We start from the raw sequence: 27126 nt of genomic DNA, 5'->3' as shown, positions 1-27126 counted from the left end.
TTTACTTTTTTTACCTCGTAATATGTCGTTGTAAAGTCCCGAAGATTACATACGAACGACAAGAAACTCGAAAAGGTTTCTTGAAGATGCGACGAAGTATGCAGTCAGAACAATAGAAATTTGAAGAAGTTTTTAGAACATTCGATCATATACAGAAAAATGTAAACAACGTAGAAGAGAAGATCAAACAATTAGAGACCATGATAACTAATACGAAAGTGCTACCACCAGTTAATGCAGTAGTTTTAGATCCGGTAGTGAAAGAAGAATCACCTAGAGACGAAACGACACATCATATGAGATTCAAATTGCCACCATTTGATGGAAAGTCTTCTTGGTCCATATACCTTAGCCATTTTGAAGCTATTGCTACAGCCAATTATTGGACAGAACAAGAAAAGGCTGTTGCCTTGACTGCTGCTTTACGGGGTGATGCTGCAGATATCCTAAGATCGATTCCTAAGGGTCAATCAAAATGTTACCAGACCTTGTTCACTCGACTAGACAAACGTTACGGAGATGCCCATCTACAACAAGTCTACAAGGCGCAACTAAGAAATAGAATTCAGCGAGCAAATGAAAATTTACAAGAATTTGAAGCAGATGTTGCTCGTATAGTGCGGTTGGCTTATCCGGAGGTACCAGACAACATTCTAGAAGAAATTGCTGTAGATACCTTCGTCAATGGGTTAAAAGAAAGTGAATTACAGAAAGCTTTACGACTAGCAAGACCGAAAGTTTTAGATGAAGCGCTCGCCATTGCCTTGGAACACGAGACAGCTAGTGGAGCTTCACGGAGCTATCGAGTACGAACCTCTGAAGAGAGCGACGAACAAAACAATAAACGTCTGGAGGAAATCATACGGAAAGTAGTTCGTAACACGATGCCGAAGAGGCGCGAAATCAGATGTTGGAATGGTGGCGACGTAGGTCACATTCGCCGTAAATTGCAAGCAAATAATACAACAGTAGAAAGCTAGAACATATCGAACACTGGGCTGGACACAGTCATTCAAATGCTGATGCTCAGTCAAGACGTCCATACAGTGCAAATCGTAATCATTGTCTTAAATTAGAAGAACGACTTTGCCCCGTGAGACGAACCACCGTCATTAATGATCAATGGCAGCATCAACAGCTACAAGAGGCTCAAGCAGATGATCCATGTATAAAAAGAGTATTGGATTGGATGCGTCGAAGTAAAAGTCCTTCTTGGCAAGAAATTAGTGCATGTAGTCCAGAAGTCAAGTGTTACTGGAGCCAATGAAATTGCTTAGTGCTAAAAGGTGATCTTCTGTATAGAACCTTTGAGAACGATGATGGTACAGAAACTAAGCTTCAGTTGATTGTACATAAAAGTAAAGTGTCAGAAGTATTGAGTCAGTTGCATGACGGTGCATCAGGTGAACACTTTGGTATTACGAAGACTCTGCAAAAGGTTCGAGAACGGTTCTATTGGGTGAACTGTAAAGATGATGTAAGAAGATGGTGCCGGAAATGTGAACTGTGTGCAACCAGTAATGGTCCAGTTCGTAAAAAGAGGGCACCCATGAAACAGTACAATGTTGGTAGCCCTATGGAAAGAGTAGCAATCGACATTGCAAGTCCACTTCCAGAGACGAATGATGGAAATAAATATATCCTGGTAGCCATGGATTATTTTACGAAATGGACTAAGGCCTATGCGATACCCAATCAAGAAGCTGCTACCGTTGCAGAGGTAATTGTTAAAGAATTCTTTAGCCGATTTGGTGTTCCCTTGGAGATCCACTCCGACCAATTGCGAAACTTCGAGTCAACCCTTTTCCAAAACGTTTGTAAATTGATTGGTGTCAATAAGACCCGAACGACACCCCTGCATCCTCAATCAGATGTAATGGTCGAGAGGATGAACCGAACGATGGGTAAATACCTGTCCAAAGTTGTATCAGAACATCAAAGAGATTGGGACCAGCACATTCATTTATTCCTAATGGCCTACCGCTCGGCCTGATGTTAGGTCGTGAAGTTCGTTTGCCCTGCGACCTAGAGTTTGGCTGAAGACCTTCCGAAGAACATGTCAGCGAAGATTATGTCGACCGCCTGAAGTTAAGAATGAACAACATTCATGAACTTGCCCGACAACACATCCAGATAGCCAGTGACAGAATCAATATGATTCTCGATGTAAGAGTGAAAGCTATGAAGTAGGTGATCTTGTTTGGCTTTATAATCCACAACGTCGTCGAGGCTTGTCTCCTAAATTGCAAAGACAATGGGAAGGTCCGTATGAAATTAAAAAGAGAATAAATGACGTAATATACCGAATTAAGAAGTTGCCGAAAGGTAAACCAAAAGTAGTACACATAAATCGTCTTGCACCTTATGCTGGCTCAAATGAAACAGAAGAAGCACGAACCCTTCAACATGAGATCAAAGATGACCGGCGACCAAGCTTTAATGAATTCATGTCACATTACGCAGGGAGAAAGAGTGCTAGATTCGGCGTGACCACAGAAGTTCAGCAGGATCTTTTTAGGGTTCCACATAACGTCTCTCTAGCCCACTGTGTTGCCCAAGATCTTGAAATGATTAAGGGAATCTCATCCGTATTTTATTTTATAAGTTTGGTCGTTTGGACGAGTTAAAAGACCAGCAGCCTAAAGTTTGAAGAGTACTGAGATTAGGAGATGGTTCTCAATCTTTGCTGTATATGGTGACCAGGAAGTAGTATACAGACAGGGCAAGCTACGAGGATATATGGCGTGCTCTAACTAATCTGAAGAAAATCGTGTGCAATTATGACATCAAGAATTTGGCCTTACCTAAGCTAGGCCATGCACTGGATTGGAAGATTGTCAACAGCATGCTAGAAGTGATCTTCCGAGAAACCGGCGTACGAATTACTGAGGGGTTCATGCAGAACTGGAGAGTCCCGTAGATTCCGCCATCCTGGGCCTACATATAAAGTTGCTGATCGGGACGCTCAGATCTAAGGGGGGATCAAGCCTCTATCGAGAGCATGCCTCGACGTGTTCAATCTCTTTTAGTAGCCAAAGGCGGACATACAAAATATTAAATTTATCCCTACTTTGTAAAAATTATACTTTTTTAATAAATAAAAGTTTTTTGTTAACTTTTTAATAGTACAGTTTAATTACCTAAGAGTTAATATTCACAAAAAAGAACAAAACAGTAATTTTTTCAAATATATCCATAATCATGAGAGAAATAACTTCATATAGTAAATTTTTCCTTGTTTGGCCAGGTACTGTAAATCAAATTATATAAAAAGTAAAAACAATAATTATACGATTTATTCTATTTAAAATTTTACAATTCTAAAGTACATACAATATTTAAATTTTTTAAATATATTATTTATTAGATATACATAGTAACTACAGTTCAACAGCTAATAATACAATAGATATATTTTAAAATAAAGTTCAACAACAATTATTTGGACATTAGTTAGTGCTGATCGCTTAAAATTGTTTAAATATTTATTTAGTGTTTCACCCAAAAAGGAGAAGAATATTTTAATACTTACATAACAGATACTGAATATGTTGTAAATATTATAAAAATATTTAAAAAATATGAACAAAGCAATTTCTTTGTTTCTCATTAGCTTCTTAATACCCATTTCTTGATGTTAATAATTTGCGAGCAACAACTAGAAGTGTACTGCTCAATTTCAGGGATCGAATGAATAATTATCTGAGGCAATGCCTGAAGAAGTACTTAAAAGAGGTCGATACAATTATAAAGCAGATGCAATTTTAATAGATATATTATATATAGGTAGGTACATAGGTTAAGTTGGATTAAAATAAAAATTGCAAAAAGAAACTTCGAATCTAAGTAACGATGATAAAATAAAGACAGAAGACTACTTCTATAAAGCAAGGAATTATGAAAATTAAGAAAAGTGATAATCCTGTCAACAAATAATTAACAAACATTGTACAGAAAACCTAGAATTTGTAGTCAATTAGATTGAATTCAGTATTTTATTGTCACGTGACGTTTGTGATGACGTATATTGGTCTAAAATTAGAATAAACTCTGAATCTAAGTATACATAACTGTAATTGTTTTCTTACATTACTATTGTTTAGGCTGAAATAACGTAGGCATCATATTTGATAAAAGTAACACTCATTTATATTAATTTAATGATGACTCAGTAGGGATTCCCTTTCTGGCAATTGCCTGACTTTCATGCTACCATCAGCTCCGCACGAAAATAATCGAGAATGATTATCGATGTGTAACTGGGTGACTCCTTGACCAATGTTCTTGAAGAAACTGCTACGAGCATGTTCTGCTGGTAGGGATAGAAGGACATTTGGAACCGTCACACCCCAGATCTACAAAACAAAATAAAAATTAATTGCAATGAGATTAACTCTTATATTTTTATTACATAAGAAATTTCCGATCAAGTTAGAGAAAATTTGAAAATGTGTCGTTTTTTATACTAGAATTAAATCGTCATCCACTGATAAAAACTAGTTAAAAACTTCAGTTGTACTACAGCTCCCGAATAGTTGGACCTCCAATTAAATTAGTTTGTTTTTCCAGTCGATCATGTCCTTGACAACTGTTACCAATATGCCGCGCTAATCCTCGTGCCCTTATCTATGTCTTTTTTTGTACATCTTTTTCTAATTCCAATATGCAGCGATATCGTTTGTCTGAGGGATAGTTCTCACTTTTGGCAAATGTTAAACATAACTTGGCCTACTTATTTTTTTGAAAAATGGTACAAACATTCCCTCTTATCGGTATATTTCTTAGTCACTGCATTGCATATATCTTGGAGATAGTTCAAGTTTTCGATATATGTGTCAGCGCGGGTAGGATTTGGTTGATATATTGGCAGTTTGGTTTCTTGGCCTAAGTTTCTCTTCTTTATATGGTTACTCTACCAAAAGCAACACCTATTCACAAGCACTATCCTTCATTATAGAATGGGAGTTAACAATGGTTCCTTCGTTGAGGAGTTAACAATGGTTCTGGGAAAACCTAAGTAGACAAATTTGTTTAATAGCTCAAATTGTAATCATCCATATTGAACTTTTGACCAGTGCTTATAGCTTTAGCTTTGCTTTTAGGGATCGATGTAAATACGTTGTCTTTCGTTTAATTTCTTGTGAGGTTAATATTATTGCGAAACAGACATACTACCATATATAGAACAAAAAAGACTAAAGTGGTATGAACATGTAAGAAGAACTAGCGACAGCAGATGGATAAAGAGAATAACCGAATGGAGAACTATAGAAAGGAGGAAAAGAGGACGACCCCGAAGATCCTGGAGGAACGAAGTAGACGACGCCATGAGTAAGAGAGGCCTAAACGATGGAGAATAGAACAACAGAGAGAGATGGAAACGGTTGAGCGAGGGAAGGCAGTGAATACTGTAGAATCCCTATATATATATATATATATATATATATATATATATATATATATATATATATATATATATATATATATATATATATAAATTTACAAAAGGAAAATCCCTTTTTTCCAATATATCGAAAACTGTTAGATATTTTATATTGAAAATGGACATGTGTGCCCCATAAAAAACTTATAGGGGTTTTGTTGCCTTCAACCCCCAAATGTTTGTGTACGTTCCAATTAAATTATTATTGTGGCGCCATTGGTTAAACACAATGTTTTTAACACATTTTGCCTCTTAATACTTATTAGATAAGCCAGTTTATATCGAGATGAGACTTCTTTTTTCTTATGTTTCAAAAATTCTGCAGTTGGCTGTATGACATTTGTTGCTGTTGTGTAGGAATACTAGTCAGTAATAACTATTCCAATTATTGTGCATTTAAGATTATTAAGAAAAACTAAATTTTCTATTACAATGGCGTACACGTTTTCAGAAATGGCGGATACATTTAATTCTGGGTAAGTTTGAGCAGGCTAAATTAGGGTTTTAGATAATTATTGGGAATGCCAAGGGAATATGGCAGCAGCTGCAAGGCGTTATGCGGAAAAATATTCTAATCAAAAACGGTAAATTTTAACGGTAAACACTCGGAAATGTCAATTTTATTAATCGTGTTTTGGGGGTCGTGAAGGGGCCGTGATGCGCCTATTGGTCACCCAGAGGTGCAGATCTTAACCCAATATACTTTTGCATCTGGGGGTTTTATAAAATGGGCGTATATTCTGTAGCAATTATAAACGAACAACACCTAAGGAATAGAATCATGGAAGCTGCAAATCGATTTCGTCAGAAGTCCAGAATTTTTCAAAATATTCAATTTTCCTTTTTAAAACGTTGACGAATGCGTAGTCAAGAAAATGGAGGTCATTTTGAACATTTGTAAAATCCATCACATATTTGTAAGTGGTTAAGTAAGATTATAGAGACCTGGTAATAATATGAACATTTATTTATAATTAAAATTTTGTTAGATACTCAGAAATGTTGAAACATATAAAAAAAGAAGCCGCATCTCGATAAAAACTAGCTTATCGAAAAAGTATTAAAAGGCAAAATGTTTTAAAAACATGGTGTTTAACTAATGGTGCCATAATAATAATTTAATTGGAAAGTACACATACATTTCGGGGGGTTTAAGGGAACAAAATCCCCATAAACTTTTTATAGGGTGCATAAATTTCACAGATATTTTTTAAGATGTTCCTGCCATAAGAAAACCACATGTTTATTTTCAATATAAAATTTCTCATAGTTTTCGATATACAGTAGAACCCCTCTCGTCCGCCCTCGGATAGTCCGACGCTCCGGGTAATCCGACCTGCTTGGCTTCGCGGAAATCCCCGGCGGTCGATTTGTTTACGACGAAAATTTCTCCGAAAATCACAATCCATTCTGTCAGTATTATTTCGAACTTTGTGAGTTAAAGTGTGTACATTATTTTCAACATGTCAGGAGCAAAACGTAAACACGTTACGCGTTCGTTAAGTGAAAAACTTGCAGTGCTTCAAAGGCTGGACAAAGGTGAATCACTACAAAAAATTGCCAAGGAACTGAATGTAGGCGTTACGACTATTAAGGATTGGAGAAAAAATCGAAAAGAAATTGAATCACATACAATGACGATAGTAGATGGAGAAAACGCTCTTAAAAAGCGAAAAACATTAAAAAAGCCTAAACGTGAACTGCTTGATAGTGCTCTATTAATGTGGTTCAGTCAAGAAAGAAGGAAGGGAACTCCGATATCTGGCCCAATTATAAAAGAAAAGGCAATAATTTTGCACAAAAAACTAGAAGTCGGAAGTGAATTTAAAGCCAGTGAAGGCTGGATTGATCGTTGGAAAACCCGTCATGGTATCCGGTTTGTCTCAATTTGTGGTGAAAAATTATCTGCTGACGTCGAGGCGGCTAAGGAGTTTTCTGTGAAGTTTCAACAAATTGTAAAAGAAAATGAACTGTTACCTTGCCAAGTCTATAACATAGACGAGACAGGCCTAAACTATAAAATGCTTCCAAACAAAACCTTAAGTGCGTCAAATGAAACCGTAGCGGGAACGAAACGCATGAAAGATAGGCTAACTGTTGCTCCTTGTAGCAATGCTGATGGAAAACACAAGCTTTCGCTGTTTGTCATAGGCAAATCTAAGAAGCCCAAGGCTTTCAAAAACATAAACTTATCATCCGTGCCGGTTTATTATCGCAACCAAAAATCTGCTTGGATGGACTGCAATCTTTTCAAATCTTGGTTTTTTGACGAGTTTGTGCCATGTGTTGAGAAGGACTTGACGAAAAAAAATCTTCCTGTTCGAGCTCTACTGCTATTAGACAACGCACCATCGCACCCTTCTGAGGAAGATTTAGTAAAAGGGAATATAAAAGCTATCTTCCTCCCACCAAATGTCACATCACTTATCCAGCCTATGGACCAGGGCGTGATAGAATGTTTTAAAAGGCGTTATCGCCGAAAATACATAAGCTCGATTTTAGAAAAATCCGAAGAAGGATGTGATATTTTCCAAGCCATGAAATCACTCAACATTAAAGATGCTATCTATACAATGGCTGAGTCTTGGGCAGAACTAAATCCTGACACGCTAAGAAAATCTTGGCGTAAGCTTTGGCCAGAAGTTATGATCGAAATTGACCAGGTCGAAGATGAGCAAAACGACGTGCAGGAAATCGTTACCAATCTTCAGACCCTGGATGCAAATATACCTGCTAGTGAAGTTGAGGAGTGGATTGAACAATGTGACAAAAACTGCGAAACCAGTGAAGTGCTGAACGATAACGAAATTGTTGCCGCTGTTATGGAACGTGACGGTGACGGAATCGTGAACTCAGAATCCGACAGTAATGATGATGACGAGCCTCCTGTCCGGATTTCACACACCGATGCCAAGAATGCTTTTGAAATTGGCCTTCAGTACATTGAGCAGAACTCAGCATCAACACCGATGGACATCGTGTGGATGAAAAAATGGAGGAACATTGCAGCTAAATCCAGAATTTCATCTTGTAAACAAAAATCTATTACTGATTTTTTTACTAAGTAGGCCTACATAGGTAAGCACTAATTTCTATGCTACCTTTTTTGACATTATATATTTACATACATATTTAATAAATAATGTACAAACAAAAGCTTTCTTGTATTTTATTGAAATATAATTATTTATTATATCACTGTAGAGAATAATACAGTCGTTTTTTAAAAACACATACATACGTCATACACAATGACTTTTTCTGATAATCCGATCTTTCTTGCGTTCCGACCATACTGCTAGTCCCGAGGGTGACGGATTAGAGGGGTTCTACTGTATTGAAAAAACCAATTTTCATTTTGTAACTTCAAAGGACTGTAATTTTTTTTTATGTGCACATTTGTACTAAGGTAAGTTAGGTTCAATTGAACTATTTGTGGTCCTAGAATATGTGATTTAATTTATGCCATACCTTTTTGTTACACCATATATTGTAAATCTTTTATAAGCATTTAAAATAAGTTCTGGTGCATACCTCACAAAACTGTTGATTTTACCTTTTTTTTTAAATGAATTTATACTAACCTTAATATCTCCATCGGCAGATCCAGTGGCGAAATAGTCTTCGTGAGGGTCGATGGCTATACATTTTACAGCGCTTTCGTGAGCTTGGAATTTGTGCCTTATTGCCTTGGATCGGACGTCGATGAGACAGACATCACCCTTTTTACCAGCCGATATTAGAACCTGGTGCTGTGGGGCAAATACTAAACTGCCGGCACCTTGATCGTGGCAGGTGAACGGCATTACTAACGCCTTTCCGTGCGGAAGAATCGAGTCCCAAATGCAGACGTTTTTACTCTCGGAACTGTGTCCAGCTAAAATTATATTGACATTTTAAAGATGTGAAGGTTATACATAGTTAATCCAGTGTTGACAATATTAAATAAAATAAACTGCGGTAACATTGTCCTTCAAGGAAACTTAAGTCAATATTGGAAACAAGCTATAAAACAAAAAGTTATGTAAGTTATGTATCACACCATAACTTTTAAACTGACGGCAATAAATTATGAACTGTTTATCGTAATTGAAGAATAAAACTCTAGCTTCATTGTTTTTTTTATTTGTTTTTGTTGTTAAATCTCGGTTCTAAAATTTTGAAGGGTATCCGATATGAAATTGAGGGAGTGAAATATTTTAATTTTGATATTGTGATTAAATTTAAAAAGAGCTTTTCTGTGTAAATAAAACTTAGTTTTTTTGTCTAAACAGCCTATTTTAATAGCGTTCAGAATCAGGTGCAGAACTTGTACTCGAGGTTCCCAAAATGTGGTATATAGCTACTCGATGCAAAACAAGTCTAAGATCGACTGCCAACTAACCAATTACCAGCAGATGGAAATGGAGATATTTTTGGAAAAGTAAGGTAAGAATTGGTATAACTTTGTGCAAACAGATAATACCAGGAGAAAGAGGACGAAAGTTGCAATCACAGAACAGAAAATGTTCACACAATAGTAACAAAAGGTAGGTAGGTAGTAGAAGTCCCATGTTTTAGGATTGCCTCACTTATAGATAACACGCTCTCGAACAGGAACTTTCCAAGTGATTATGGAAAATTCCAAAAGTGTAATTTTAGTGTTAGTCCAAAAATTAAACAAATTTTGTTTTTTTTGTTACTTGGTGAAAAATTCTTTTATTTAATTTTATCTGGCTTGTTCATATTGATAACACTGGGGAACAATTTGAAACACACTTTCTGTTGAGTTAAATTTTTTAGCTATTATATTTGTTATATTTTTTAGCTGTTTTCTATACAATTAGGCATGCTGGTTTCAAAACTGTTTTTAGTTTTCTTCTATCACGTCACGTTCGTTTTCTAGGTAGGAAGGGCGCATGTTGGTGGGGGGAATGACGCGCTAATAACTGCAACTGGGCTAGACTTACCTGTTCACTTCAGTTACGTCTGTTATACTGTGGTGAAACGTGTGTTAGTTAGCAGTATTTAGTATTTCGTTACTGAAGTAGAACTACTTATTGTGTTTAAGCTGAAACGTTTCCTTATGGCTACCTCTGCTCCTACACGTCGTAAGTGCGAAAACAGCCCCGATTCGTTTTGTTATATATGTAGCAGTTTTACCATTCCCAGTCAAAGGACAAACATCAGTACATTTGTCAGACAAGCATATTTTGCCTATTTTAAAGTGAAACTTGGTGATCAATGTAAACAGTGTGTTGAGTATATCTATGATTTGGCGTGAGCGCAAAGATCATTCAAGTGATTGTTACTTTTGTATAGTGGAAACATCAGGATATAACAAGAAACAAAATGTAAGATAGAGTATCCTAGTTTACTGTCAGCTATACGCCCAGTGCCGCATTCAGCCGAAATGCCCGTGCCAGTTTTCAATGAATTTCCCTCTTTGGAAGAAGGGGAATACGGATATGGTGCAGATGAAGGCGACTCCAACAATGAAGAATTTGGAAATTTGAAGATGTCTCCGTACGTAAGGGATTCGAGCAGCAAGAGTTAAATGATTTGGTACGAGATTTGGGACTATCCAAAGAAACTTCAGAGCTCTTAGCATCACGACTCAATGAGAAAAACTTGCTTGAAAAGGGAGCCAAGGGCATTTCTGCAATATTTTCAAAGTGATGGTGGATTTGTCTTTTGCCATATTGTAAGTGGTTTAGTGAAAGAATTGGGAATTTCAAGGTATAACGCAACTGACTGGCGACTGTTTATAGATAGTTTAAAGCGGAGTTTGACGTGTGTTATCCTCCACAATGGACATTTATTTGGTTTAGTTCCAATTGGCCATTCAGTTTGTTTGCGTGAAGAATATGACGACATAAAGAAAGTCATTGATCTGTTGCAAAATCACATGCACCAATGGATCATTTGTGTTGACTTTAAAATGGTCTGCTTCCTACTTGGTACGTGGATACACGAAGTATTTCTGCTTTTTGTGTATGTGGGACAGCAGAGCTCGTGCGTAACATTGGGGGCAGCCGAATTGGCCGCCAAGACCGGACCTGAGACCTGGTGATCCAAACATTGTACATCAGCCACTTGTCGACAGAAAGAATATTACATTTCCATCTCTGCATATAAAATTGGGTCTCATGAAGCAATTTGTTAAAGCTTTGCCAACTGAACGAGACTATTTCAAGTATCTCGTGTCGAAATTTTCTAGCGTGTCATTTAAAAAGATGAAGGCCGGTGTTTTTGATGGTCCATAGATGCGGCAACTTCTTGCAGATGAACATTTCGTGGTAACAATGTCAAAAATTGAAAAGAATGCGTGGTTGGCATTCAAAAACATTGTTAAAAACTTTCTTGAAAATACACGAGCATTGAATTACGCCGACATTGTCCAGCAACTCTTGGAGAGCTCATAAAAGCTAGGTTGCAACATGAGCATTAAAGTGCATTTTTTACATAGCCACCTTGCTAATTTCACGGACAGTCTTGGTACGCTGAGTGATGAGCAGGGTGAGCGTTTCCATCAAGATTTAAAGGTCATGGAAGCACGGTATCAAAGTAGATGGGACATACATATGATGGCTGACTATTGTTGGAGCATCAAGTGCGAACATACACAAACTGAACACACCAGAAAAAGATATAAACGAAAATTTTTGTCTTAATTTGTAAGTACTGTTCATTAATTAAACAATTTTATTTGTATGAACTCGATTTAACTTACATTAATTATTTTGTAAACTGTAGATTTGATACGACGACAAAAATTAGTAGAAAACAAGTGTCAGATCTACCTCAACAAAAAATGTGTTCCCCAGTGTAATTCTTTGTTCAACTTCAGATTTGCAGATGAGACCATGATACTATGATTAAGAAGATAAGATATTGCGCATAAGTCGTGACGTAATTGGAGACCTGTACGTTCGTAATGTCAGTTTTTTGTATGTGTCAATAAATAATCTTTAATAAATAGTTTGGAAATATCCTTTTGTGTACGCTTATTGTAATTATTAAACCTTTTTTTAATATTATTATTTTGCTAATCGAATAATTTCATCACAGAATGCATAAAAATCCCATTTAACTTTAACAAGAATTCAAATTCTGGTCTCCAATGACGGCATGCGCGAACACGACCGATTTTGTGCTACATGAAGATCCTATCTTGTTATTCATAGTATCATGGATGAGACTATCCTAATCGCGGAGACTATGCAATACTTACATACACTTCTGGTAAGAGTAAAATATGCTAGCGAACAACGTGGCCTAACACTGAACGTTAAAAAAACGAAGTTTATGAGAATTTCAAAAGCATAACGAGAAAAATTATATGCAAGAGGAGAGTCGGTAGAAAAAGTAAGCCAATACAAATATCTGGGTATTATTGTTAATGAGAATTGTACAGACTATACAGAAGAAATAAGAATGAGAATTGGACAAGCTAGAGAAGTGGCTTATAAGTGAAAGTAAGAATATTGTGCTCATACGTATTTTCAGTGTTTCTCTATGAAATTGATTAGTAATCAGCTATAAGCATTTGAGATGTGGATCTAACGATGAGCATTAAAAATAAGTTGGGTGGACAGAGTAACAATGAATGAAAAAAGAAAAATATATACTAAATACAATTAAGATAAAGAAATTATAATATCAAGATCATGTGATGGAAGAAGATAAGCATTTATTATTCCAGATGATAATACAAGGAAAAGTACAAAGAAAGGGAAGAATTATCCTACAGTTCCGTAGAACTAGTCAGAACTGCAGAGTCAAAAGTAAAAATGGACATGATAATTACCAAAGAATCCTCTATTGAAATTAGGATCAACAATAGATCTTTTTCCTATATTCTTATGCCTTTTCTATCACTTGAAGGAAAAGTCCTATAGTCTTGAAACTTGATGTAAGGAAAAACCTTACTGAATTTGGGATCAATATCTCTTCTTTTTCTTCTTCTATTGTTATGACCTTCCTTTTTTCTTAAAGGAAAAAATGCTAGAGACGAAACTTGGTACATGGATCTCTTCTAATGTTTTTATACCTGTATCTTTTTAGTAAAGGAAATATCAAGTAAGAACTACACTGGATTTAAGATCAAGAGATCTTCTTCGTTTCACGTTCTTACGCCTTTTATTTTTCTTGATAAAAAGTCTTAGTCTTCCAACTTAATAATCGATTTCTCTTGATCCAAGAAAGAACCCTATTGAATTTGGCGTCAATATATATTCTTCTTCTTCTCTTCTGATCTTTAATATCCCAAAGTCGGTCTCACCTCCATCTAACACCGAATTCGCGGTTGGCCTATGCTTCTTCTTCTAATAGTGGTTATTGTCGTTAGCTTTTTAGCAATGATATTGTCACGCATTCGTATTATGTGTCCAGCCCATCTAAGTCGCTGTATTTTAATGAACGTTACGACATCTGGTTTATAAAGAGTTGGTATAATTCGAAATTATATCTTTTGCGCCACTGCCCTTGATCGTTTATAGCTTCAAAGAATTTGCGGAGTATCTTAAGCTCGAATATTCCCAAAAGTCTTCATCCTTCTGCATTAGAGTCCATGTTTTCGCCCCATATGTAAGGGCCGGCCTCAGCAGTATTTTGTATATAATAATTTTAGTTCTTCTTTGGATATTTCTTGAGTGGAATTGTTTTTTGAGTCCATTGTATGCCCTATTTCTAAGATTTATTCGTCTTTTAATTTCTTCGCTTGTTTTGTTCATAGTAGTCACTAGCGAGCCAAGGTATATGTTAAGCTGTCAACACCTTCAAAGGTATGACTTCCAAAGACTGTTTCCCGTTCCTCATTTGCTATTAGATCCTTAGTAACCAACATGCAACCATGAAAGGTGTGTTCCGTCGTCTCCAAGAATAATCATAAACGGTAAGACATGGTCTTCTAGAAACTTTGTCAGGTATCTATGCGTAGTCAATGTCCAATTCTCGATAAAGACTAATTCTGTGCGAGCGTCAAATTATATGCCTCCCCATGACATAACTCACCCTCCACCAAATGGAAGTCGCTCGACAATACATGCTTGAGCATATCTCTTGCTTGGATGCCGCCACTCTTACTTGTTTGTCTGAGCCCGTAAAAAAGAATATCGATTCATCGGAAAACAATACACGACTTCAATCCTGTATTGTCCCAGCAAAGTGTTCTCGTGCAAAATTCAATCTGGCAATTCGGTGTTCACCAGAAAGCGGCGGTCCGGTACTCTAGTTCCAGAAGATAAACCAGCAGCATGAAATACCCTCCTAACTAGCTAGTCACTTACGTTTACATTTCTCACTTCTTGCAGATGATTTCGAAGGGAAACTGCTGTGACCGTCGAAAGGACAAAGCGGCTATCTCTAGCTGTTGTAATTCTGCCTCCATATGAACCAGGTCTTAGAGTAAGCAGACCGAAATTTTGCTGATTGCAACACTGACAGTGACCACTACACAAACAATTTCCAATTTACATTAAAACTACGCTGATAATAGTTTTTAGGAATCAAGGCAAGGGGCCTTATTTATCTCAAACGCTTATCTAATATCGAAAAACAACTATTTTTTCAAGCAATTCATAAGTAAACTATGTTACAACCGAAAATAGTTTAAGATAATTAATATAACAGTAAAAGAAAAAAGAATAATAATTTCTAAAATAAATTCAAATTACGGGGTGATCCTAATTTTATGCTCGGTAGTGTATTTCTAGTTCATTTTTGTATCTGTATTAATCCGATTTCATACATACTTCTACTTTTTACATTTTAAGGCTATATCCAGATTTTGCCTCACATAAACTTTTGATGTTTTACATAAAGTTATATAAAAATATCAAAATAAACAAACATACTATTTTCTTTTATCCTTTAACAAAGCATAATATTGTATACGTTACAGTGCAACTTTTATTGATATCATTTGAGGGTATTTAACTTTACTGTCTATTAAAACTTACCTGTAGCTAAAAGACTGCATGAACCAAGAAATACAAAGTCGCTGATGCCCTTATTATGGCACTGAAGTGTCTGAAAGGTAAAAGCAACAAATTAATTATGAACTAATGATAAGCGCGTAGAAAGGAAGGACTCTATACCTTCAATTAGAACGTCGAAAAAGAGTCACACCAAAAAGTGTAGGAGGTAATACAAGCAATCAAAACAAAAATACAGGATAGGGTTATTTAATTACCAATCCAGCTATTTCGTTTTCTATCTGATAGTTTGATTTAGCATTTGCCTTTCCATAGATCATTGTGTTTTCATTATCATGTCTATGTTGATATATTTTTTAGATAAGGTCAAACCACAATTAATTGTAATCATAATTACATTTTCTTATTTTCTTTTTGAGGTTTCAATTTCTAATCCCGAAATCGTTTTCAAAAAATTCTGAAAAACAAAAAAACAAAATGTAAAAATGATCTGTAACTTATAAACGTTTTTTATAAAAGTTCAAAAGTGTAAACATGGCTGATACCTATAAAAGACTACATAAATAATTCAACATACGTTTGCTGTGATTATTTTATATATTATTATTTATTAATGTTTGCATATTGAGAACGATTTCCGAAGTGAAAATTGAAACGTCAATAAACTTACTTTTAACCTTCAATTGTGGCTTATTCCCAATAAAATTGTAATTAAGAATGTTTCACTTCTAAAAAAATTATAATGCCCAAGTATCTCTCCCATTTCTAATTGTGTTTTGTAAAATTTTTGTTTTAAGTGTTACTGATCTTTGAAGTAAATAAGGTCTTCTCAAAGATTAAAAAAGGAAGTATTTAGTAATCTAAAAAACATATACTTACGAAAAATGGTCTTGTGGCATTAACACTCAAACCCACTTGGAATAAACTTAAGTTTCCATCGGAATCTGCGACACCAAACTTATTGCCGTGCTGAGAAAATCTCACTCTGGTTACTTTGGCATACGTTCCAGGAGGTCTGGGTACAGCTACGGGTTGTTGGTGACCCCATTCCCATAAGTGTACTGAACCATCTTGACCTCCAGTCAAATCTTAAATGCATAAAAAATAAATATGTACATATAATTTCATGTTAATCGTTGTAAAGTATATCATTTCAAAAGAATTTCCTTTGGTTAAATGATAAATTGACAACAAAGATCTTAGAATTATCAGAAACATTTACTACAATCAAACGGCCAAAATCAAAATAGAAGACCAGTTAACTGATAAAACTGCAATAGAACGTGGAGTACGACAGGGCTGTATTTTGTCTCCATTGTTGTTCAATATTTATTCTGAATGGGTATTTAAGGAAGATTTAGACGGTTGTGCGAAAGGAATACTAATAAACGGTGAATGGTTGAATAACATTAGATCTGCAGATGACACTATAGTTTTTGTCGATAATCTGAATGACTTACAGATATTAACAAATCGCATAACAGAAGTCAGCAACAGATACGGACTAGCTCTTAACATTTTAAACCATTTCTTAACATAGAAAACCAAATTTATGACAATTAGTAAAAAACCAATACTAAACGCTCAACTTACAATCAACCAACAGAATATCGAAAGAGTCGAGCAATATACATATCTAGGCACCAATTTAAATAGCCAATGGGACCACTCAACAGAAATTAAACAGCGAATAATAAAAGCAAAAGCAGCATTCGTTAGAATGAAAACCATTTTCAACAGTCGAGACATATCATTAAAAACAAAATGCCGTCTATTGAACTGCTACATATTCACAATTCTGCTCTACGGAATGGAAGCGTGGACACTGACTGTTGCATCTATGAATCGGCTCGAAGCTTTCGAAATGCAGTGTTATAGGCGCATCTTACGTATATCCTTACGTATATCCCGAATGTGAAATTCTCATGACCGTCAAAACTAAAAAGTTGGAATATCTAGGACATGTAATGAGAAATCAAGAACGTTACGGCCTTCTTCCAAGGGAAGGTAAATGGTAAGAGAGGACCGGGAAGAAGACGCATTTCCTGGCTTCAAAATTTACGAAAGTGGTATAACACGACTACCACTGAACTGTTCCGCGCTGCAATAAACAAAGTAAAGATAGCCGTGATGATCGCCAACATCCGGAACGGATAGGCACTTTAAGAAGAAGAAGAAATGATAAATGAATTGGTCAACAATATACCAGTCAGAAATGTAGCACTTAAAAAGAAAACAATAAATATCTTAGATTTGTCTTCACTCACTCTGTTTACAGGGGCCTATTATATTGAGTTGTTTCTAGCATATATTGTCAATAACAGTTCCACCTCCTTCGATCATTCTTCTAATGTCTTCATTTCTAATTATTTCTAGTTTGTATTGTTATGCTGATTTGAGAAAGTCCATTTCTGATGTCAGCAGTTTGTTTTCTGTTCAGCGACTGAATTGCTAAACGTAGCTCCCATATATGAGTGAGACCCATATATAAGACAACCACAAATTTACAACTTTGTTATATTTCCAATATTTTTTGTCAAATTCTGAATTTAATGCTCCTATGATCTTTCGATCATAGGAGCATTAGCCCAGTCCTAACATATGGTTCAGAAACCTGGACTTTAACAAAAAGCAATGAAAACATGTTAGGATGTTTCGAAAGAAAAATACTAAGGCGCATCTATGGAGCGGTAAATGAAAATGGTGTCTGGAGAAGACGATACAACTTCGAACTCTATAGGATATACCAGGAACCAGATATCGTAAAACACATAAAGATATGACGTCTGAGGTGGGTAGGCCATGTAATGCGGATGGAGCAAACCGACCCAGCTAGAAAAACGCTCCTTGATAGACCTATTGGTCAAAGAGGAAGAGGAAGACCCAGAACAAGATTCCTAGATAACATCGATGAAGACATGAGAAATATGGAAATACGTGCTTGGCGGAGGAAGGCGATGGATAGGGACGACTGGAGAAAAATTCTTGGGGAGGCTAGGACCCACACAGGGTTGTAAAGCCCAAATGATGATGATGATGATCTTTCGATCAGAATTTATTATGAAAGTGTTTATACTTTTCAGTATCATGAAATTGCTTGCCAAAGTAATTAATTATAATTTTGGAAAGTTTTTGTTTTTTATTTCATCCTATTCCAGGGTAAAATTACTTGATCGGCCAAATAATGTAGAGTTTATATAGGAATCCCATGCCATTGCATTTTCTTTAGCGTAGAATAGTGCTTTATCCACGTCTATATTAAACATAATTTGGAACATATTAGATTCTTGATGTAGTTTTTTAGTTACTTTAAATGAGATGCAAGGGCGGCCATCGGGGTAGGCAAGGAAGGCGCCGCCTACCGTTCTACTACCAACTATTCAAATGTCCAATAATAAACTATTTATTAATATAAATTAGTTAATTTAAAATTGTGATTTATAAATCTTGACACCTATTTAAAATAAAAAAACTATTTTTTTATATTCTCTTCGAAGTTAATTATTTTACGCTCCTCGTAGTAGTAAAAGGCACACAATAGAATTTTATTATCATATTTAATTGGTGTTACGATTGTTTTAGCAAATCAAGAACTTGCATTTCGCGGTCGAGATGAAAGCCATAATTCTTCAAATATGGGTAATTTTAAAGAAATTTTTAATTTAACAATTAAACGCGATCAGGAAATCCATAGTCATATTAAAATAATAGAAGGGGTGTTCACAGGTTTATTAAAAACAATTCAAAACGATTTAATAGATTGTCTTGCTGATTATATTAAAAATGAAATTTCAAGAGAAATTAATGAACCTCAGTTTTTTTCTATATTAGCGAAAAATCATCGTGTACTTTAACAATCCGGTTTGTTAACAAAATTGGTCAGGTAACAGAAAGACTTTTGGGTTTTTTTGATATTAGTGAGAATAGATCTGCAGATGCTCTATATAGTTTTAATTACAAACGTTCTTGAGCCATATGATTATAAAAATAAATTGATTGCCTAATATTTCGATGGCGCAAGTGTAATGGCCGTCTCTTTAAATGGATTGCAGTCAAAAATTAAAGCAGATGCTCCAAAAGCTTTTTTTTCACATTGTTGTGTGACATAGATTAAATTTCGTTTTACAAGACGACTCAAAATGTATTAGAAATTGTAGGATATTTTTTGCAAGGGTTACATCAATTCCTGGTTTTTTTAATTATTCGGCAAAAAGAACATTTATTCTGAATTCAATTCTAAATCGAAGTATTTCAACAAATTGTGAAGGTAGATGGACTTTAAAGTCAAAAATTGTAAGCGTTGTTAATTCAAAATGGAATGAGTTAATTTCAGTTTCCAATTAAATTATCGAACACGCAAATTCGGCAGCCGAATCTATAAATGGTTATTACAAAGAGGTTATTTACAAAATTTTTAAAATTTTGAGTTTGCTTTTCTTCTTTGCCTTTATAACGAAATATGTAATATAACTGACATATTGTACAAAATTTTACAACTAAAATGTTTAGATATAAATTTGAGTCAAAAAGAAATAGATATCTTTGTGAAGAATAAGACAACTTCATAACGATCAGGCTTTTAATAATTTATTTTCTGTGGCTGAAACAAGGGTATCAGAATTTAACTCAAACCCACCTAAAATAATAAAAGAATCGTCCGATGTGGACCGGACTACAAAATATAAAGCTTTATATTTTGAAATTATAGATAATATTATGCAACTAGAAGTTCGTTTTAAAAATTTAAATGATTTATATTTTTTTAGGCTTGCAAATTCTTCACAATTTCAAAATTTTTCAAAAAGTTTTTCACATAATTTGATAAATAGTGTAATAAAACAATATTCTGAATTATTTGATAAACAAAAATTAATTAATGAACTAAGTGTCATTTACGAAGACGAACAATTTTATACTTTAAATGTTATTAAAATTTTGCAATATTTTAACGAGAATGAATTATTAGAAATAAAAAGAAAAAGACAGTTAAGATTTGATTTCACGTACAGGGCGCCTGCGCATCCGCTTATACGTATTTCGGCCTAATAGGCCTCATCAGAAAGGCTTTCGCAGTCGCTCTGAACGTGAAAATAAATCTTTTCTGTCTTAGGAAGCAGCTCTAACATGGCTTCGTATAGACGCAAATAGCGACATCTGATAATAAAATCCGTAAACTAATTTTCGAAACCAAATTCAGAATTTCGCTTTAATCTGTGCCTTCTAAATATTGCAAGGCAAAACAGACGTTGATAAAGATGTTATTAGAGACATGAGGAATCTAAAAATTGCATTCCCAACAAATCTCCTCAACTAAGCAAAATTCTTAGCGAATTGGTTTCTAGTACTCGTACAGAGTATATCGGAATAAAAAGGAAAAGACAGTTAAGATTTGATTTCACGTACAGGGCGCCTGCGCATCCGCTTATAAGTATTTCGGCCTAATAGGCCTCATCAGAACGGCTTGCGCAGTCGCTCTGAACGTGAAAATAAATCTTTTCTGTCTTAGGAAGCAACTCTAACATGGCTTCGTATAGACGCAAATAGCGACATCTGATAATAAAATCCGTAAACTAATTTTCGAAACCAAATTCAGAATTTCGCTTTAATCAAATTTAAAAATATTTTATGGTGCATACAAATTATTTGTTTTAATTGCTACTATACAGGCAACTTCAGTTTCCATTGAACGCATTTTTTCATGTTTAAAAAGAATTAAAAACTATTTAAGAAACGCTATGTCGCAAAATCGACTGACAGCTTTATCTTTTCTTTCAATTGAAAAGGATTTTCTTTTCAGTTTGTCTAACAATAAACAATTTTACGACATTTTATGACAATAAGTTTGCTTCTGCCAAAGGCAGGCGCATTAATTTAATTTATCGGAAATAAAATCCGTTAAACTATTTTTTGGTAAGGCATTTTGGTTTACAAGAATGAAACATAAAAATACAAAAAAATATATATATAAAAACAAAAAATGGTACTTTGGTACCCCCAAAAAAATCTTTATTTTCCCCTTTTCAGCTTTTCCACTCTTCAGAACGGCCGGCATCTTAAGCTTTTCAAGCATATATTGACATCTGGCTGATGGTTTATCCCACAATCCGCCTTTGGGCTGTGGGATACTGCGGTTAGGATACACGCCAGCGAATTCGAATTTTAGTGGCAGAGAATAGAGGGGCTTTTTAAACGGCCTATTCTTCTGAGTAGCGATGGGATAATCATGGGATAAGGAAACATGGCGTTCGGGAGACGCGAGATCGAGTGACGACCTGGCGGATGAGCCTGGGGTGACAAGGAAGGGTTCTTCCCGAATCTACTCGTGGCACTCTAGTTTTCGGATGAATAGTGTCATGGTCGATTTGGAAGGGACCGGGATTCTGGCGGGGATGTGTTCTAAACACAATATGTACATTAACACACGAACTGTTTCACTTCCGAGTTTTTTCAAGAAATAGGTCCCTCAAATCTGCTTTTTTAAAAGTATATAGGACCTATACCCAAGAAAAATGAAAATTATAAATATATATAACTAAAGGTATATGTGTCGCCTACCCGCATACTGAGGTCACGAGCCGCCACTGATAAGAAGATGTTCAGCGTTTTAACTATTTTTACATAAGAAGTTATGATCGTGTACATTTGTTCACCTTCTGTGTGTCGTGCTCGTTTTCAAGCGTTGGCCATAGTCGTATTAAAAAGTTGATGCAGTGTTTCTTGGTCGGCAGCCAGATGGCACAATTCTTCGACCGTTCGACCCGCCCATTGTCTAATATTACGCAGCCAGGACAGTTTTCTTCCGATCCAGCGTTTTTCTTCGATTTTGCCTGAATTATTAACCGGTGTAAGCGATATTTAGGTCCTCTCATTATATTTCCGAAGTAATGGACCTTTCTCATTTTTATGATGTTGATCAATTATCGTTGTTTGTACATGGTCTCTAGCACACGTTCGTTAGATATGTGTGCTGTCCACTGGATTCTGAGCATGCGACGGTAGTTATAATTTATTAAGTTTTTTTATTTTTGTTGTTCAGGTTTCACATCCATAGAACAAAGTGGACCAGACGTAGCACTTCAATACTCTTAGACGTGTGGTCAATGACAGACTTATACTGCACAATATAGAACGCCAGTTAATAAAGCTTTTTCGTGCAAATTCTATTCTGGTCGAAATTTCCTCGCCACTTTCAACTCTGCAGTCAATCCAACTACCAAGATATCTAAAGTATTCCACTCTTTCCAGGGTTTTGTTATCTAATTTTAGTACTGGGTCTTCGATATTAATTTTTCCAACCACCATCCATTTTGTTTTCTTTGCGTTGATTGTTATGCCATTTTCAGTGCATTCGTTGTTTACAGCGTTCAATAGGGTTTAAAGCTCTTCTAGACTCCCTGTCATTATGGCGGTATTATCTGCGTATCTCATGTTGTTAATAATTTCACCACCGATTTTGACTTTCGCGACGATTATTTAATGCTATCTCAAAAACTGGTTCATTGTAGGCGTTAAATCGGTTAAACAACATCGGTGACATCCCTGTCTGACATCAAGCTTAATAAAAACTTAAGCTGAAACCTCTTGGTCCACCTCACTACAAGCGGTCTGATTGTAGTAAAGATTTTTGAGCAATCTAATATCATACGTGTCCAGACCAATTGAGTCCAAGCATTGAAATAGTAGTGCAGGTGGTACTTTATCAAAAGCGTTTTCGAAATCTATAAAGCATACGTAAATATTTTTTCTAAACTCAACGATCTTTTGTAAGAGTATTCGCATGCAAAAAACAGCCTCCCGAGTACCCATACCGTTTCGGAAACCAAACTGCTCATCACCAGTTATCCCCTCACACAGTTTATATATGCGACAAAGCAATATTTTCATAAAAAAATTGAGCGTATGACTCATTAAACTGATAATTCGATAGTCGCTATACTGTCTGGCATTCCTTTTCTTGGGAATAGTGATAAATATTGATTCTAACCAGTTGTCTAGTAATTTACGACTGCTGTAAATCTTGTTAAAGAACGAGGTGATAATCTCAACAATCTCATCATAATAGTAGTAACAATTCTGTAGGTATTTTGTCAGGACCAGAAGCCTTCCTTCGTCACGCTTGGTCAATGGCCTTCTGAACTTCTGAGATTAGAATCGGTGGGCCAGTATCTCGGTTAGATGTAATTTCTTGGTAGATTCTTTGGTCATTTTTAAATAACTCTGTTATGTAATTTTCTTATTCGGTACAGCGCTCTTTAATATCACTTGAAATTCTACCACCAGAATCTTGTAATATATTTTACCTGTAAATTCTGCTGTTGGGAATTCTAGTAGCCATCAGTCTTTTGCTACTTTAATTTGTTTTCGGATTAGTTTTATGAGTTTCATTGTATTTTTCTCTGTTTATGAATCTGTTGGATGGCTTTAACTATTGTAATATGGATGAGAATATTACTAGCGATTCACAATATTAAAAATAATGACTGGAAGGTTGTCATAGTATTGACTTAATAATTAATAATAAATTATATTCAAAAATACTTACATAAAGGTAACAATGGATGTGCAGTGATTCTTCTGATACCATCGATTTTGTGTTTGAGAACCTAGTAAAAATAATTGAAATAAAAAATATTTACCTATTATTGATAAGTTAAAACTAAATGTATATTGCTTAAAATATTATTTCGTTGATACAAAAACAGTAAGCTCTGAATTTTAAGCGTGTTAGTGAATTTTTAATTCTTAAACTATAACGTTTATTAAGTTTTATAGTTAAATCTTAAATTTCAGAATGACAACTGTTCCAAATAACAAACGACGTTATCATGCATCTAACACATTAAATTTTTAAAAAATATCTAATGAGAGAACATTAAAATATTTAGAGAAATTCAAATCAAACTAGACACAATGATGAATGGGTATTAATGAGACAATGAAGCGGGCACTATTAAAGAAACATATAATCTATATTAGAAAATCAGAAGGGTTCTCAATCGAAATATTCGATCAATGTTTACTGTACTTCTCATTTCCGGAATGTCATTTTGTATTTTCTTCACTCTCTTCATTTTCATGTCAATACAATTATGTACATATAACAAATATAGAGCAGTATATAAATTTTGGCTCTTGCTCTATCAGGTAAATACATCACATTTTTAGCACCACTGGACGTGAAGTCCTAAGGTTTTGGTGATGAGACTCCACACTGTTTCCTGTTACATTCTCAACTTTAGCAGTGGATTTTTCCGTTACTCAGGATAGCCACTTGTTGCTTGGTCATCCTGTTCTTCACTTTCCTGCAAAAATTTTGCGTTGTACTTTTTTGTCACTTGGTTTTTCATATTGCAGTATACTTTCCCTATGGCCCAGTCATCGGATTCTTTGTGCTCGCACCTCTGCCGTTATCGATGACTTTCCATAGGGTTCCATGACTTCTTGTCCATCCTTCTCCTGTTTTTCTTCTTCTTTGGATTTGTCTTAGTACTTTTCTTTCCCACATTCAATACATTGTGTTGTGTTCAAGGTTCAAAATTCACTGCCATAAAGCATAACTATCCTTATAAATTGTGGTATATAACCTTACTTCGGTCGTCTTAGAGACATATTTTGATTCTAGAATTCTCAATTCCCGTGCTTTGTGACTTTTGTTTTATGTGGCTTATATGGAGTCCTAGATATAGAGTTGGGTAAGTAGCAGTTATCTCGGCTTTTAAACTTATATTCTTTGTTTCATTCATCATTTCTTGTTTATTTCTCATTCAGTTTTAATCTTGCTTTATTTACTCCTCTTTCTAGTCTCCTTGTGGCTTTTTATCTCGCAATCAATACCAAGTCGTTAAACATCGGTTTGTGTGTAATAAATGTATCTTGAGTATTTATATTGTTTGTGTCGTAGACACAGGATTTCGTTGTTGTACTCCACAATTTGCTTTGACAACTGCTCACTTTATTGTATTTATTTGTTCATCTTATTTGTATCAGTTTAGTGAGTTTTTGGTATGTTGTATGGTTGGTGGAATTTATCATACTATACGCTTGCTTAAACTTTTGAAACAATACATCTACTACTAGGTTGCATTCGTAATTACTGTTCAAGGTTTGTTGTCAATGAACATCTGGTCTATTACTAATCTTCATCTTCTAAAATTCTCATGATATTTTTCTATAAACCTTCTCATAAAATCCTGTTTATTTCTTAAGAAATTTTGAAAAAATCTTCTTCACGAGCCATATCCGAGTTATATCAGACGTTGGCGACCACCATTGCGAAGGCTTCGAGATCTTCTGCCACATAGAGTAATTAATTTTCTTGCATTTGATATCTCAGTGCATTTACGAATGTTTTTAACCAAGAAACTTGTTTTCTTCCTACACCTAAACGGCCTTCTATTTTGCCTTTAAGGATTAGTTGTAATATCCTATATCGATTTCCCCTCAATATATGTCTCAGATAAGACATTTTCAGATGTTTAACCGTACAGAGGGAACTCGTTTTTTAAATATGTTGCTTATTTCTTTTACTTTTTTGTGAACATTAAAAAAGTCGTGCCTAGATACCACATCATCAATTTCTTCGCACCTTTTTCTCATCCATCTTTCTTTTGCTAATTTAACTCCCTTTTAATTCTTCTCTGTAGATGTCTATATTCTGTTTCATTCATTTTTTCATGACATTTATAAGTCGACGTTGTTCTATCAATTCCAAAATGCCTTCTGTCATCTACTGATTTTTCTTGATTAAGTTATTTCTATACTCATTGTTTGTAGAGATTTTGTTAACTTGTTTTTTAAACTCATTCCATAGTTCTTCCAAATCTTCTAGTTGTTCTCCGATGTTCTTTATTCTATTGTTAAATTTTTTTTAATGTTATCTTTCATGCTTATATCGTCAAAATTAATTATTTAGGTTTGTGTCGTTGGATTCGTTTTAACCTTAGTTTAATATCTGCCATAAGAGGTTGGTAATCCGATCCAATATCTGCTTCTGGAAATGTAGTGACTTTGTTAGTGAGGAAGCGCTCACTTACAAGTATATAATCTGTTTGGTTTCTTAAAGACCCTGCTGCTACCATCATCAAATGAAGCTTTCCATGTATACAGTCGTCGCTTGAGTAGTTTATACCAGGTGTTTGCAATGACCATGTTGTTATCTTTACAAAATTCATACCATCTCTGTTCTCTATCGTTAGGTTGTCCAAGACCATAAGGACCTAAAGTTTGACCTCGTCGAGCTTCCCCAATTTTTGCATTGAAGTCGCCTCTAATATATAAACTTTCATGTTTATTAAGCTTCTGTAAAATGTCTAGGATTTGATCATAGAGATTTTCAACTTCATCGCCATATTTCCTATCTGCAGTCAGGGCATATATTTGAAGTATATTGAATATATTGAAAAAATCTATACATCTCAAATCAGTACAAACTGCAGGCTCACCTTTCTTTAATACAGGAACTAAAACTACATCAGATCAGTTTTATGGCATATTTTCATCATCAGTTGGCGCTACAGCCCTTCGTGAGCCTTGGCCTGCTTCAAAACATTCTTCCATCCTTCCCTATCGAGTGTCTGTCTTCTCCAGCCCCTCACTCCAATCTCCCTCAGATCTTCCTGTACATCGTCCAGATATCTGAGTTTAGGTCGCCCCCTTCTTCTTCTTCCGACCGGCCTGTTTAGCATAGTTATTTTAGTGGGATCACTCTCATCCATCCGCATAACGTGGCCCACCCACCTTAGGCGGTTTATTTTGATGGTCTTCACA

General features: G+C 35.2%; 1 protein-coding gene across 4 annotated transcripts in view; it reads right to left on the bottom strand.

The window, feature by feature from the left end:
• Window positions 1-3271: 3271 nt before the first annotated feature.
• The window catches only part of Rbcn-3A (rabconnectin-3 alpha), a 109091-nt gene continuing 85236 nt past the window's right edge, over window positions 3272-27126 (bottom strand). For 3 of the 4 annotated variants that reach the window (XM_072536998.1, XM_072536997.1, XM_072536999.1), the window contains 5 exons: window positions 23903-23963; window positions 16240-16448; window positions 15385-15454; window positions 9028-9320; window positions 3273-4355 (listed from right to left, as the gene is read on the bottom strand). In XM_072536998.1, coding sequence (XP_072393099.1) covers window positions 4158-4355; window positions 9028-9320; window positions 15385-15454; window positions 16240-16448; window positions 23903-23963 — 831 coding nt within the window. In that variant the 3' untranslated portion in view covers window positions 3273-4157. Of the gene's footprint in view, window positions 4356-9027; window positions 9321-15384; window positions 15455-16239; window positions 16449-23902; window positions 23964-27126 lie in introns of all 4 variants that reach the window. The other variant, XM_072536996.1, reaches the window with a different exon arrangement.

Source organism: Diabrotica undecimpunctata, chromosome 7, assembly GCF_040954645.1.
Source record: "Diabrotica undecimpunctata isolate CICGRU chromosome 7, icDiaUnde3, whole genome shotgun sequence".
NCBI classification, from domain to species: domain Eukaryota; kingdom Metazoa; phylum Arthropoda; class Insecta; order Coleoptera; family Chrysomelidae; genus Diabrotica; species Diabrotica undecimpunctata.
The sequence above is the reverse complement of the archived record's forward strand: the minus strand, read 5'-3'. Positions and strand labels throughout refer to the sequence as shown.